The sequence below is a fragment of the Antechinus flavipes genome, chromosome 1 (assembly GCF_016432865.1).
Source record: "Antechinus flavipes isolate AdamAnt ecotype Samford, QLD, Australia chromosome 1, AdamAnt_v2, whole genome shotgun sequence".
Lineage (NCBI taxonomy): Eukaryota > Metazoa > Chordata > Mammalia > Dasyuromorphia > Dasyuridae > Antechinus > Antechinus flavipes.
Genome location: NC_067398.1, coordinates 542,806,555 through 542,822,816, shown reverse-complemented (window position 1 = coordinate 542,822,816; position 16,262 = coordinate 542,806,555). Strand labels below are relative to the sequence as shown.

Here is a 16,262-nt window from a genome sequence, read left to right as displayed (position 1 = left end):
ACTGTGCATCCTCTTTGATGCAGCAATGTCTCTACTGGGCTGTTTCCCAAAGAGAATATAAAGGAGGGAAAGGGACCCACATGTGCAAAAATGTTTGTAGGAGCTCTTTTTATAGTGGCAAGAAACTGGAAACTGAGTTGATTCAGTTGGAGAATGGTTGAATAAATTATGGTATATAACTGTTATGGAATATTGTTCTGTAAGAAACAACCAGCAGGATGATTTCAGAAAGGCCTGGAAAGACTTACATGAACTGATGCTAAGTGAAGTGAGTAGAACCAGGAGATCATTGTATATAGCAACAAGATTATATGATGATCAATTCTGATGGATGTGGCTCTCTTCAACACTGAGGTGATTCAGGCTAGTTCCAATGGTCTTGTGATGAGATCTATCTAGAGAAAAGATTGTGGGACTGAGTATGGATCCCAACATAGTATTTTCATTTTTGTTGTTTGCTTTTGTTTTCTTTCTCATTTTTTTTACTTTTTGATCTGATTTTTCTTGTGCAGCATGATAATTGTGGAATATATATAGAAGAATTGCACATGTTTAATATATATTGGATTACTTGCTGTCTAGGGGATGAGTGGAGAGAAGGGAGGGAAAAATTTGGAATAGGAGGTTTTGCATGGGTCAATGTTGAAAATTATCTATGCATATGTTTCGAAAATAAAAAGCTTTAATAAAAATAGGTTTTGTTGTGTGACATTATGCATATCACTTAATTCTAGACAAACTTAATGAGCAATAAAGCTGGTACACTGAATCAAGGTAGGGTAAATTGAGAAAGAAAAGGAATAGAAGTTGGAATTATCTGGATGCGATAGATCAATAATATGCTTAGATTTTAAGAGAGGGGACAAATTCAGATTGCAGTAAATATCTTCCATCTCTAAAACTGGCTATTCTAAAAGAGATCATTTATGTGACTATACCTCAGGAGCATCACAAAGGATGAATTTATGTCCTACTTTGCTTGTGTTCATGAGGTCCAGGTGAAAGCAGTGTCAGGAAATGGAGGAAACTGGAGAGAATGGGGCATCTAAACATGTTGCCTGTTTGCCTCTTTGGAGAGGTAGTAAACATATAAACAGAATAATACAAAACGAAAATGTAGTACATAAGCAAAAAAAGATGATGTGAATAGAGTGCTGGTGATGTGGGAAAGATTCCTTTCTAGATTCCCATCCTCTCCTAGTTAATAATGTAAATTGCCCCTTAACTCACAAATCCTGGTCCCTTTGAATTCCAATAGAAGATCTGACCTGTTCCCCAGTCCCACCGGATCTGAGCCAACTTTGGGGCTACACCCCAAAGCCCCTCGAGCTAAGTCTCCTATTATAAAAAGGCCACGCTGGGAACCCCTCTTTGCAGAGATTCCAAATATGGCTACCAGGTGAGGACCCTCTGTCTACTGGACCCTTTGTCCAGTGCCCTCCTTATCTCTATCTTCACCTAATAATAAACCTCTTTTATCAATCTAGCTCTTAGACCAATAAATGCTTTTTTTATTGGGAACTCGCTGCCACTAGACCCCCATGCGCCAAAACTGTACCCCTGCCACTAGACCTTAAATCAAATCTCATTTAGGTACCCCAAATCTAGACCTCAACACTGGGACTGGGCTCAGGATGACTCATTTTCTTGAGTTCAAATCTGGTCTCCGCTGTTTGTGCCTGGCCCAGGGCAAGTGACTTAGTTTTGTTTGCATCATTTTCCTCATCTGTAAAATGAACTGGAGAAGAAAATGGCAAATTGCTCCAGTATCTTTGTTAAGTAAATCCCCCATGGAGTCTGCACTTATTTGTACTTTGCCACTGGAATCCCTGTCCTAAGCTAAAATGAACGGGAGAGACAAGTAAAATTAGAATGATAATGCAGAAAAAAATACGATTCAGAATCCTTCGGATCTCAGTGCTGCCGCCTGTACGTGCTTGTGAAACTCACTCGACCGCTTTAGGTCTGTTTCTTTGTTGGTAAAACTGGAAGAGAGATCTTCTAAGGAAGTATGATGCTAAACAAATCACTGTTGACCCTGGTGATCAACTTTTGCCGAGGAGGGATGATTGCTGTAGCTTGATGGATGGAGGGGGTAGGATTTGGCTACCGATACCACATTTGTAGCGAGTGGGACTGGGATCGAAACGGGGGATATTGGTAAAATATATTCTTTGATTATTAAGTCAAACAACAATTTAAATGGATAGTTAGAGCATATAACAGGAGGTAGAGATGGATCTGCCTAAAGTGTGGCAAACCTTAAAGTACTACATAAGAGTTAATATAATTATTTCAGGAGGAACAAATGATTAAAGATGAAGAGCTAACTAAGATAAATGATTTGCCCACGCACGGAATGAATCAGCGCCTCACTGCCTGATTCACGTATAGACTTTCAAACTAAACTCGCCCACTACTAAGCCGGATCTATTCTGCCAGCAGTTCAGGTCCCGCCTCGTGGAAAAGAAGATTCCCTAGATACTCAAATGCTACACTAGGGGCCAAAGGCTGCGCGTGCGCAGTAGCAGGCACGTCCAAGAAGCGAGCATCAATTTAGCCCTACCTTAAACACCCAATCATCGAAAGGGTATACGCTTTCGCATGCGACGGAAGTTGACTCCTCTGAGCCACCGTCGTAGTGCGTGCGATGAAAAACGGAACGTGGACGTGTGTGTCATGGCGAGCTCCATCTGAAGTCTCCCGCTGCCGCTGAATCTTAAACTTTGGGTATCTTTTTCTCTTTTTGGTTCGCGTTATAAGTCGTGTGGCTAGTACCTGGGGTGGCGAGGGCTGGGGCGGGGAGGATGGGAACTGCCCTTCCCAGCGGCCGGAGACGCTCTCCCTCTCACAGAGACCAGGCCTCTCCTGGCCTGGGGCCGGACGCGCGTTTCTGTCTTCTGCCCCCGCTTCTCAGCGTGGGAAAAGCGTTGTGAGGCCCTGGCTGCTCACGGTGCGCTAGTGATGTGAGCGTGGGAGTTTGTGTGAGATTCCGGGGACCCGGAGTCAGGCATTTTTAAAATCTGTCTTTGTGCATGGAAGTGCACTATGACCGCAGATGCTGGGGTGCAGACGAATGCCTAACAGTTTGGGGTTCAAATAGGAACCAAAAATTAAAAACAAAAACAAAAACAAAACTAAAAAGCTAACATCACTAAGTAGCAATTGTTTTCTATTATAAAAAGACAGAGAGTTGGCAACCCCTAAAGGTGGGAAATCCTGTTTATTGCCTTTGTAAACAAAGCGATTTTTTTGATAGTTGTTTTAAGGCTTTTAAAAAAAAATCAGTTTCGCGATTATTAAATGATAATGCCTTTTCTGATTTGTCTTCTTCAACTTAGTGATTAAGAGGACGTGGACAAATTGCAGAAATTCAAGGTAAATTTTTTTTGATGTTTGTTAAGAGATTCCACGTTAGAGTTTAGTCATTTGCAGAAGAAATGTTCCTCCCCTCTCCCCTACCTCTGTAACCCCTTTGTATTCCAAGGGGAGCAGGGGTCCAAGGGGAGGATTCTGGTTCAATGATGTATTCAGGGCTTGCTGTCAGAAGACTTGCGTCTAAATCTATTAGTCTCTCTTGTATTGTTTTGTAATAATAGCTAATGGTAGCTAGCATTTGTATAATGCTTTAGGGTTTGCAGTATGCTTTAGTTTTGTTAACTAATTCAGTATGTAATCTCCATTGAAGACTGTCAACTTCCTGAGGTCAGGGATTATTTAATTTTTCTTCTATCTGCAGCACTCATCGTAGTCATTTTATACGAAGCACGTCATTTTATAGGAACTTATTAAATGTTTGTAGATTGAGTGATAGTGAAATTTACCACATACAAGTGTAGTTTTTGAGAAGGAAATGAGAAGGTCCAAAGGCTATAAAAGTCATTTAGCTGACATTTATTAAGTGCCAGGCTCTTTGCTAAATGCACACACACACAAACAATTGAGGGAGTGTACATGCAAGACACTAAAATTAAAGGAGCATGAGAAAGGTTTCTTTGAAAAAGTGAGATTTTAGTTGACATTTGAAGGAAACCAAGGAAGCCTAGATACAGAGTTGAAGAGGGAGAACATACCAGACAGGGGAGAACTGCCAGGGAAAACTCTGATGTCATTTGTGAGAAGTAGTGACAAGGTCATTCATTGTTAGGGGGAAGTAAGTTCTAAGAAGACTGTAGAGATAAGAAGGGGCCAAGTTATGAAGGACTTTAAATGCTAGAGCATTTTGTTTTTGATCCTGGCAATGATAGGGAATGGTGAAAGACCCAGGATTTGAACACCGTAATCCTTCAAATCTATTGCTCTTTCCCATGCATTACGCTGCTTAAAATGAACATCACCATCAAGTTATCATCAAGAGAAAAATTATCCTCTATGGATTATGTGATTTCACCCTGCCTGTTTTGTCTAGTGCACACCCATAATTCTTTTTGTTTTCCTAGTTTCTTTTTTTATGTGGCTTTTAAAAACCTTCAAGCTTTTAAGTGAAGCTTTTCAAGAAAAGATTGTTTGAGAGGCACAAGGTTATAGAGTCATAGATTTACAGATGAAAGGAACTTTGGAGGTTGTCTTTTCTATTCCTAATTTACTTCTTAGATGAGAAAGTTGAGGCCCATAGAGATTAGATAACTTGCCCAAACTTGCCAGAGTTTGATCCCCATTGTATAGTTCCTAATCTGGCCCCCTTTTGAGGCTCTAGCAGTATATAAATAAACTGAAGTGGGTGAGAGTTTTTGAAGTCCTGCCTTGTAAATCTGTACTTGTAGTCACCTTCTCCTGGCTCATGTCCTGCCCCTACAATCATTGCTCATCCTGTGGGACTTGGAGTATCTTTCACCAACACTGGGATATGAGAGGAAATGATGGAACATAGACATAAAATTTATGGTTGAAGAACAGATGCCTATTTAGCCTGCAATAACCTCCAATTCAGGTTTTATTCAAAGTTCTCTTTTGAGACATTATATGTTCTCATGATAGTATCATTACTGTGTTGTGACTTTCAGATCTTCATTGCTTTCATTCTAACTTCAGAATTCTGACTTAATTCTCAAGATTTCATTGTAATAATAATAATAATGATAATAGCTTACTGTTATATAGTGCTTACCATGGCCAGGCACTGTATTGAATGCTTTGCAGCTGTTATTTGCAATTCACAACAACTCTGAGAAGTAGGTGCTGTGGTGCCTATTTTATAAATGAGTATACTAAAGCAACCAATGGTTAAGTGACTTGCTCAGCACAGATAATAAGTGTCTAAAACCAAATCTGAACCCAGGTCTTTGTGATTCCCAGTGCACTGTTCTATCCACTGTATTGTCATCTAGAACTAAATAAAGTTCTATATCTTCAGTTGTCTACACTTTACACTTTTTCTGTCAAAACCTAAAATTCAGTGTATTCTAACTGGAATCTTCTCTCTAAACTGATCCTCTCTCATTTCTTAGGTATTTTGTTTGGTTATCTTTCCTTTTTTTTTAGTCATTATATTCAGTCTCATAGTCTTATTGATGCTTGTCAAATATGTCTCTTCTGTTTCTCTTGACAAGTACCTTGAGTTAGATCTTTAATACATTGTTAGATGTTTATGAATTGATGAATCCTTCCATCATATTCTATGTTCTCTGCTCTTCCTGCTCACTTATCCTTTGTATTGCCACTAGACTAATGTTTCATATGCACAGGTCTGTATTAGAAACCTTCAGTACCTCCTTATTTTGAGTGGAATAAAGTTCATTTATTTTGTCTGACATTTAGTACCCTTTGAAACCTGATGCCACCCTACCTGTCCAGCATATCTCATTCTACTACCCTTCACCTTCACACAAACTATTCAGTAGGCAAAGTGGATTGTGTTTTGTCACATAAATATGTATGGATCATCATTATCATAGATTAGAGCTAGAAAGGAATTTTATGAATCTAATTGAAATCATTTACTTTATAGAATAGGAAATAGAAGTAAAAAACTTACTAATAAAAGAAACCTGGGATGAAGGTGGGAGTCACTTAGAAGAGAGACATCCAGAAATTGAGAATTAGGAAGAATCAACAAATCTATGTGAGTGTAAATAAAGGAGCAAAATGTTTCTAAATACAGACCTCCTCTCTCAAATTGTCAGATGGAGACTCATCAAATGTAGTTTTAGTTATTAATTTAATAAATGTATAGGTCTGTATATCAGGTCACTACTTAAGAAACTCATACTAATGATCTCTCAATTGGAAAGACTAATGGTCTTTTCTCTGTCCTTATTCTTGTGTTTTTCTGCAGTTTTTGATACTGTCACTCACCCTCTTCTCCTTGATACTCTTTTTTCCGTTAGGTTTCCATGATACCACTTTAGTTCTTCTCATCTGAGAGCTTCTTCTTAGTGTCTTGTGTTGGATATTCATCTAGGTCATGCTTACTAGTCATAGGTGTTCCAGAGGGACCTGGCTTAGCCTCTCTTCACTTCTCCTTTTCACTTGGTAATCTCATCTGCTCCCATGGAGTAAATTATCCTTTCTCTGCTCTCAGGACTGCATTTTATATTGACCTCCTGAATTGCATCTCCAGCTGCCTTTTAGATGTCTCAAAATAAATGTCTCGTAGACATCTTAAATTTAACATATCCAAAACCAAATTCCTTGTCTTTCCCCAAACTCTTTCTTTTTCCTAACTTCCTTATTGTCATGGGTGCTACCATACTTTTAGTCTCCCAGACTTAGAAAGTTGGGTGTCATCTTTGACTCCTCACTCTCTCACTGTCCCCTTCCCCATCCTGCCCAAGTCTATCACTTTTTACCTTTGGAATATTTCTAATATAGGTTCCCTTTTCTCTGACACTGCTACTACTATGGTACAGATCCTGAAAGTGATTTTCCTGAAGCGCAAGTCTGTCCCTCTCCCACCTCCCTCCCTTGCCCCGTTCAGTAAACTCCAGTAACAACCTATTACTCCCAGAATCAAATATAAAATCCTTCTTATTCTGATTTCTTCCTACTTTTTTTTTTTTTTTTTTTTTGTTTTATACCTTATAGCCTCCTATATACTTGGAAATCCGCAGTGAAACTGACCTTGTTCCTCTATCAGTAAATAACTACTTATGAAGTGTTTACTCTATGTTAGGTACAGGGGATACAGAAAGAGGCAATAGATAGGCCCTGCCTTCAATCTAATTGTTCCTTAAAAAAGATACTCCGTTTCTTGACTCTAAGCATTTTCTCTGGCTGTCCCTCTACAGTTAATATTCTTCCTCCTCATTGCAGCTTTTTGGTGTCAACCCTATCTTCCCTCAAGTTCTAAATAAAATCCCACCTTCTACCAGAAGCCTTTCCATATCCCTATTAATGTTTGTGCCTTCCCTTCGTCATCTCTCTCCATTTATTTTGTACATATATTTACACAGTTGTGTTCACATGTTTCTTCTATTGCATTGTGAACTCTTTGAGAGCAAGGTCCGTCTTTATCATTTTTTATTACTCTATCTTTTAGCACAGTGCTTCCCACTGGACCTGAGATTTCATTGGTAGTATAGGGAGCTCTTTACTGAGAAAATGCCATTTAATAATATAGCTACTTAGGATCATCTCTAAAGATTTACTTAGAGCTGTGGTGTCAAACTCAAAAAAGAAGTAAGGTGCACTAAATCATATATAAGGATCCCTATGGGCCGGCCATATATTGACTTAGTCTTAAGATGTAATATTATCTATGTTTTATTGTATTTTTATTTATTTGGTTAAATTTTTTCAACTACATTTTAGTGTAGTTCAAGCTACCCTCAGGAGTATTGTGGCCTGCATGTTTGATAACCCCTGGTCTATTGCACTAAGAGAACGTATGGTTTTTCTGGTGTTATACAGGTAGTTTGCAGCGTAATGAAAGGAAATTTAACTATATCTGTGAATTATATATTTTTTTTTGTTATAGAGAAAATGTCTGCTGCATCTGAATTATATTTTCTTTTTATCTTATGGGTAAGATGCCTGCTGCATCCTGTGATTCACCACTTGAAGATATAGAAGATATTGTGTCAAGAGAAGATTCAAAGCCTCATGATAGATATTTTTCAAGAAAAAGTATTGTTCCAAAGGTGCGAATACGTAATACCCAAAAATGTTTGCAAGAGGAAGATGATCCACCAAATGATAGGTTAGTGTTCTAAAAATTACTCAGGTCTTTATGAAAGATGTAGGTATTGTATATTAATAATGCTAAATTAATATTGTGATCATTTCTTTTTTGATTTTAAGCTATATAGGGACTGGGAAAATGAAAGTTATTTTTTAATGACAAATTTGATGCATTTTAAAGATCTTTTTAGATCTTTAAAAAGATCTTTTTTCAGGATCTTTTTAGAAAATTGCATTGAAAAGTAGAAGAAACTGCTTAGTAAATATGTGATATGTCCATAGTATAATTTCTTTATTTTTTAATAATTTTTTTTCAATGCATGCAAAGGTAGTTTTCAACATTTACCTCAAAAAACCTTGTTTTCAAAATTTGTCTCCCTTCCCAAATAGCGAAGCAGTTCAGTATAGGTTAAATATGTGTGGTTTTTGTAAATACATTTCTATGTTTGTCAAGTTGTGCAAGAAAAGTCCAATCAAAAGAGAAAACATGAGAAACAAAAAAACAAGCAACAAAACATGTTATAATTTCTTAATAGAATTATTTAGGTTTATTTGTATTGTGGAATTATCTTTTTTTATGCAGTAGTTACATCAAAATCAAAATTAAAATTTCTCTATTTTGTATTTGTATTATATTTATTTGTACTTTATTTGTATTATATTTTTATGACTGCCAAATTACTCACATCATCTTGAAAAACAATGTAAGTTTAGACTAGTGCCATCTAAATTTGGGAATGAATGTTCTAGTATGAAAGTTTCATTTTTAGAATATTTTATTTAAGGAGAAGGTTTGTTAATATGAAACCTTAATTTTATTGGTAGGATTTTTCTTTTTTAGCTCTACCATTTATGTATTATTTTGTTATTAGTAAGTCCTAATGTCGTTGATTGCTGATATCATTTGCTACATAATATACTAGATAAGGTTTTTTTTTTTTTTTAATTTTTTCCTTAGGCAGCTAAAATAATTTTGTTCTCTACCAGTATTTGTATGTGTCCTTTTAGGACTGAATTTAATTGTAATACTTTTGATAATGGTAATAAATTATATATTTTTTAAATCAGAAGGGAAAAAGCAGAGAACATTATAAATGAAATTTTTTTTAGAAGTTTGTTGATCTTTTTGCAGAAGACTTCAGGTAAGAATATTCATTTTTATCTGAATTGGCAGATAGTAAATGGAATGACATACGTATAACTGAACAGATACAATTTTGGTTCATGTGGGACTATTGGATTTTGGTTTGTTAACTTCCTCTGACTATTTTACATTCTAATTACTCCATAGTACTATTCCTGGTATTCAGAAAATTTGGATACGCACATGGGGTTGTTCCCACAATAATTCAGATGGAGAATATATGGCTGGTCAACTAGCTGCTTATGGATATAAAATTACAGGTAATGCAGACAGTACTGTTATATTTTTGAATCCTTATTGTTGTTTGCTCGTATCTAGTTTGGTATTAAGATTTATGGTAACATAATCCTTAGATAGCAAAAAATATTTTAAATACTTATGACTAATAAGTTTGAAAAAAACCAAAGCTCTTAGCATTGACTTTAATTGAATTTGTGGTGTGCTTTTTCATATCAAATATTATTTTCTAATTTGATTCAACAAACATAGACTCTAATTATTCAGATTTGTTTTCATAAATGATCTTTTACTAACTTGAATGGTCTAATTTCAGTTTTAAGAGGGTCCTTTTGAATTTTTTTCTTTAAGAATTTTGAAATGTTAAGATTTATCTTAAAACAATATTTAATTTATTTTCATTTATAATCTAATAATCAGCCCCATGCATTTTATGCTCCTAATTCTGTTGTTTGACATAAAATATTCATTTTCATATGCTTATTACATATATTAAGTACCAGAGATTTACAACTAAGTTTAATTCTTATTGTATGATTTACATTCTTTTGAGAAAAGTGAAAAGGAAAAAAAAATACTGTTTGCATTTGATTATCTGCTTTGTGGATTATTCATAGTCAATTTTTAATCTCTCTTTTTTTTTTTTTTTTTTTTACAATAACTTTTTATTGATAGAACCCATGCCAGGGTAATTTTTTACAGCATTATCCCTTGCACTCACTTCTGTTCCGATTTTTCCCCTCCCTCTCTCTACCCCTTCCCCCAGATGGCAAGCAGTCCTTTACATGTTGAATAGGTTACAGTATATCCTAGATACAATATATGTGTGCAGAACCGAACAGTTTTCTTGTTGCACAGGGAGAATTGGATTCAGAAGGTATAGATAACCTGGGAAGAAAAACAAAAATGCAAGCAGTTTATATTCATTTCCCAGTGCTCTTTCTTTGGGTGTAGCTGCTTCTGTCCATCCTTGATCAATTGAAACTGAATTAGCTCTCTTTATCTAAGAGATCCACTTCCATCAGAATACATCCTCAAACAGTATTGTTGTTGAGGTATATAATGATCTCTCCTGGTTCTGCTCATTTCACTTAGCATCAGTTCATATAAGTCTCGCCAGTCCTCTCTATATTCATCCCGCTGGTCATTCCTTACAGAACAATAATATTCCATATCATTAATATACCACAATTTACTCAACCATTCTCCAATTGATGGGCATCCATTCATTTTCCAGCTTCTAGCCACAACAAAGAGGGCTGCCACAAACATTTTGGCACATACAGGTCCCTTTCCCTTCTTTAGTATCTCTTTGGGGTATAAGCCCAGTAGAAACACTGCTGGATCAAAGGGTATGCACAGTTTGATAACTTTTTGAGCATAGTTCCAAATTGCTTTCCAGAATGGCTGGATGTGTTCACAATTCCACCAACAATGTCTCAGTGTCCCTGTTTTCCCGCATCCCCTCCAACATTCCGCATTATCTTTCCCTGTCATTCTAGCCAATCTGACAGGTGTGTAGTGGTATCTCAGAGTTGTCTTAATTTGCATTTCTCTGATTAATAATGATTTGGAGCATATTTTCATATGTCTATAAATAGTTTCAATTTCTTCGTCTGAGAATTGTCTCTTCATATCCTTTGACCATTTATCAATTGGAGAATGGCTTGATTTCTTATAAATTAGAGTCAATTCTCTATATATTTTGGAAATGAGGCCTTTATCAGAACCTTTGATTGTAAAAATGTTTTCCCAGTTTATTGTTTTCCTTCTAATCTTGTCTGCATTTGTTTTGTTTGTACAAAAACTTTTCAATTTGATATAATCAAAATTTTCTATTTTGTGGTCAATAGTGATCTCTAGTTCTTCTTTGGCCATAAATTCCTCCCTCTTCCACAGGTCTGAGAGGCAAACTATCCTATGCTCTTCCAATTTATTTATAATTTCATTCTTTATGCCTAGGTCATGAACCCATTTTGACCTTATCTTGGTATACAGTGTTAAGTGTGGGTCAATGCCTAGTTTCTGCCATACTAATTTCCAATTTTCCCAGCAATTTTTGTCAAATAATGCGTTCTTATCCCAAAAACTGGGGTCTTTGAGTTTGTCAAACACTATATTATTTAAGTTATTGGCTGTTTTGTCCTTTGAACCTAACCTATTCCATTGATCAACTAGTCTATTTCTTAGCCAATACCAGATGGTTTTAGTAACTGTTGCTTTATAATATAATTTTAGATCTGGTACAGCTAGGCCACCTTCATTTGATTTTTTTTTCATTAATTCCCTTGAAATTCTTGACCTTTTATTTTTCCATATTGAACTTTGTTGTTATTTTTTCTAGTTCATCGAAGTAGTTTTTTGGGAGTCTGATTGGTATAGGGCTAAATACATAGATTAATTTAGGTAGTATTGTCATCTTTATTATGTCAATTTTTAATCTCAGAGTAACTTCTCTCATTCATCCTTTTTCGGGGTCATTTTTTTAGCTGCCTAGCTGATAGGTATACCAAGAATGCAAACTAAGACTAATAGCAAATAAACTTAAATAAACATAATTAGTAAGTTAAATTAGCTTCATAGGAATCGCAATATATTTTTAAATTAAATTTAAGTGATTTAGGCTTATTTATGCCACCAATTATCTTTATTAGAATGGATCATTGGAACCTGACTTTATTTTGTAATGCAGGTATTTTAGAATATATTTTACTATAATATTTTAGTAATCATCCCATTTATCTAAGTGCTTTTAATGTATTAGTCAAAAATACAAATAAAATACTTGATTTTTTCATATACTGATTCATTAGTATACTGTTTTGAAAACTTCATATCTACTTTAACTATTTCATTTAATAATATTGGAGAAACTTTTACTACTTTTAAATGAGAATGGTGGTAAACTGGGAAGGATTAGGTGGATAAAATACTAAATTGTTTCTTCTTACAGGTTAAGCTCTCAAATCTAAATAGTTAGGAAGACAGTTACCCCTTAGCAGAACTGCTTAAGACTTTCAGGAGATTAGTTAATGTCAGTACTAGTTCTTCTAAGTCCTTTTAGTTTATTTTCAGGAAACAGGATCTTTAGTTGTTTTTATTGAACTCAATTCAGTTTTTACTCCATGTAGTCTTCCAGGAGATATGTCATTCTTAAAATTGAGCAACTGATGAATGTTTATACAGACAGGTGAAGTATGAGCTGTAACTATTATATCTAAGTGTCTTTCAAAATGGTCAACTCAGAAAGCTATATTTATACTAATTCTAATATTTGGTCATTTCTTAAAATATATTCAAAACTGCATTTGGAATGGTAGCCTTTGGAATGATAGGTTTTTTTTTTTTTTCCAGTAGTAGTAAATATTTGTCCTTTAGAGATACAGTTAATGTTTTAAAATAGCTAAAATTCATATGAAGTCAAGGTTTTTTTTTTTTTTTTTTTCCTAGTAGTAGTAAATATTTGTCCTTTGGGAATATAGTTAATGTTTTAAAATAGCTAAAAAAAATTTTTATTTTTTTGTCAAGTTAGGTAACTGATTTTTAGTTAAAGATAAGAGAGGATTACAAAGCAATGAGATCACCTTTCTTCTTTGGCTTGTAATCTGATAAGGCTGTTCTAAAGGAGAAATTTTACAAATGTTATAACTTGTGGCATTGTCACTGAAGTGACTGTATTGTCTTCTAAAGTAACTGAAGGAGCCCTTATTGGATGTAGATTTCCTTGTATATTTACTTTATATGTTACTGATATATTTACATATATGATATAAATGATTTAAATATAATATACATTTATATATATATGACTATATATTACTAATATAGTTACATATCATAAGCATAGCTATAATATAATCTTTTTTGCTGGGGAAAAATTTTAGATTTTCCCAGGTGGCCATCTAAGATTTTAGTTTTTAAAGTACATACACATCATATTTTATGATATGATAGCTTTGTGGACAAATCTGCATAAATTAGGAAGTTAAAGAGAATGTATACATTTGCCATGTGTATATACTATTAGTGAAACTAATTCGAGCTCATAATTCTTTTCTTGTTCATCTTTGAGTACTCTTTGTTGTTTAATGATTCATTGCCTTCTTTTGTGACTATACTATGATCTTTTCTCTCTCTTTCTTCCATGGTAATTTTATTTGTTCCCTTTAGATTAAGGTGTTGTTTTTTTAGGTTTTCTTCTAGATTTATCCCTGTAAGCTCCATTCTTTCTCTTGATTTTCTACATTTCCAAATGCCTGCTAAACCTCTCTACCCAAAAAATACTATGCCTCTTTCCAGCTTCTTTATTCCTGTTGAATACATTATTATCCTCCTATAACTTTGGCTCAGAAACCTTGGAGTCATCTTTGACTAGTCCTGTTCCCTCCTTTCATTCTTATTTTTCGCATGTCATGTGAATTTTGTTTCCACATCATCTGTAATTTTTTCATTCAAACTGCCAGAACTCCTAATTTAGACATCATCTATGACATAGATTATTGAAATAGTTGCCTTTTCTCCCCACTCAAAAAAATTGCTGAGGATTTTTTTTTGTAATTTTGTAATTGACATTTCTTATTATATTTCTTTCCCACCTGTTTCCAAAAGGAGCTATCTCCATTAACAAAGAATGTAATATTCTTCTAGTTGTAAGTTTTTTCTCTCTTAAATACATCCTATATCACAGAAGTTTAGTGGTAAAGGAGACCTTACTAACCTAACTAGTCCGTCCATACTTAAAAATGAATCCTTTCAGCAACATACCAATAAGTGGTCATCCTGTCTTTTTTTCTGAAGACCTTCAGTGAGGGAGGCATCTTCCAGGAAATATGTCATTCTTAAAATTGAGCAACTGATGAACGTTTATACAGACAGGTGAAGTATGAGATGTAACTATTATATTTGAGTGTCCTTCAAAATGGTCAACTCTGAAAGCTATATTTATACTAATTCTAATGTTTGGTCATTCCTTAAAATACATTCCTGAGGCAGCCCATTCCACTTTTGAATAGCTTTAATTGTTATAAAATTATTCCTTATGTCAAATCTAAATTCATATCTTTGTAATTTCCAATTATTGCTATCACTTCTTTCCTTTAGGGCTTAAGACTATAAATTTCAACTCTCTTGTATGCAACAGCTCTTTACATATCTTAGGATAGCTATGATGTTCCTATGTGTCTTCAATTATCTAGGCTAAAGACTCCCATTTTCTTGAATCTATTCTTATATACAGCTGCCAAAATAATTTCCTTAATGTACAGGTCTGACTGTTAATATACAACTCAAAAATCTTTAGTGCTTTCTTATTGTCTAAAGGACCAGATGTAAACATCTTAACTTATCATTTAAGATGCTTCATAGGCTACTCTTATCTATCTTTTCAGCCTAATTTAATGGTGTTTTTCTTTATGTGTTCTATATTCTAGTCAAATGAGACTAATGGAAGTTAATCTTCAACTATTTTCTCTGGTCTCTCTGCATTGAGGTGGGCTGTCCCTTCTCTTTGTAATATTCTCTACTTATCTTGGCCTGTTAAAACACCACTTCAAAGTTCAGCTAGTGTATTTCTTTCATGAAGCTTCTCTAATTAACCACAGAAAACGTTTTCACTTGCCTTTCTTTTTTAAAGCATATTGGGTCTTTCCAACATCCCTTTCATGTAATATATGAGATTATATTTATTTGTGTAATTGTATAGTAAGTTTTAATGAGAAACCTAATGTGATATATGTATATTTTTTTATATACACATGGGCTTATAGCATTGAATACTTACTTGTGCTAGTGTTGTATAAAACCTAAGAGTTCAACAACCTCATTTACCTCATGAATTAATTTAAGACACTTATGATTAAATATTTGGAGTTAGATTGAAAGTGTTTTAGTTGCATACAACTACAAAATATATATACAATTCTTTAATTTTTCTATGATTTCTGAAAATAATCCATTTATCTCTTCTTGACTTTATTTAAGGAATGATGACTAAAATTTTTTTTGTCTATATATGTCTTAGTACTAAATAAAATTATTGAGTATTACTGTTATAGTTTTAAATAATTTAATCCATACTCTTTTACCATATTGACATTCATTGAGGTGTTTGGGTTTGTTTTTTTTTTTTTTTTTTTGAGATATTTTATCTGATCACATCATATGAAGTCCATTTTTGTAGCTTATTGCTTCTTTGTCTTTCTTTTAATTCTAGAGTAGACAGTTGAATATCATAGAGTAACTTCTGGAATTATTCTTCCTATCTCACATTTTCAAATTCAGGCTTAAAAATATATGGTGATATATAGCATTCTTAGTCTATATTTCCTTTGGGGTTTTAGTGGAGGTGAAGAAAGGGAGGAACACAATTTGCAGGTTTGTAAACCTGCTTTGTACCATATACTTTTCTACTTTCTCTAGCAATTTTGCTTTTTTCTATCCATCTTGTTATATGGGGCCCAAAGTCATTCATAGGTACAAGTAGTGTGAATGTTTTAATTAACAAAGGTGTTCTCTTTCTCTGTCTCTTTCTGTCTGTCTCTCTCATGTGATAGATTAATTGTGGCTGTGTGTATATATATATCAGACAGCTATATGTAATAAAATCTTATTTTAGTTTAACTAATTTTGAGGATGACATTTTTCTACCTTAAGCTTACTTTGTAGCTAAAGAAACCATTTAAAGGCCTTTACATATATTATCTCATGAGTTTCACTACATTCCTAAGAAATAGATGCATTTCAAGTATTATTATTCCCATATAAA

The 16,262-nt window shown here is 34.2% G+C and overlaps 1 protein-coding gene across 2 annotated transcripts in view; it reads left to right on the top strand.

Annotated features, from left to right (window-relative positions):
- Positions 1-2,628: 2,628 nt before the first annotated feature.
- The window catches only part of CDKAL1 (CDK5 regulatory subunit associated protein 1 like 1), a 647,858-nt gene continuing 634,224 nt past the window's right edge, over positions 2,629-16,262 (top strand). For both annotated transcript variants that reach the window (XM_051970620.1, XM_051970619.1), the window contains exons 1-4: positions 2,629-2,730; positions 3,342-3,378; positions 7,968-8,137; positions 9,410-9,522. In XM_051970620.1, the coding sequence (XP_051826580.1) occupies positions 7,968-8,137; positions 9,410-9,522 (283 nt within the window). In that variant the 5' untranslated portion in view covers positions 2,629-2,730; positions 3,342-3,378. The remainder of the gene's footprint in view (positions 2,731-3,341; positions 3,379-7,967; positions 8,138-9,409; positions 9,523-16,262) is intronic.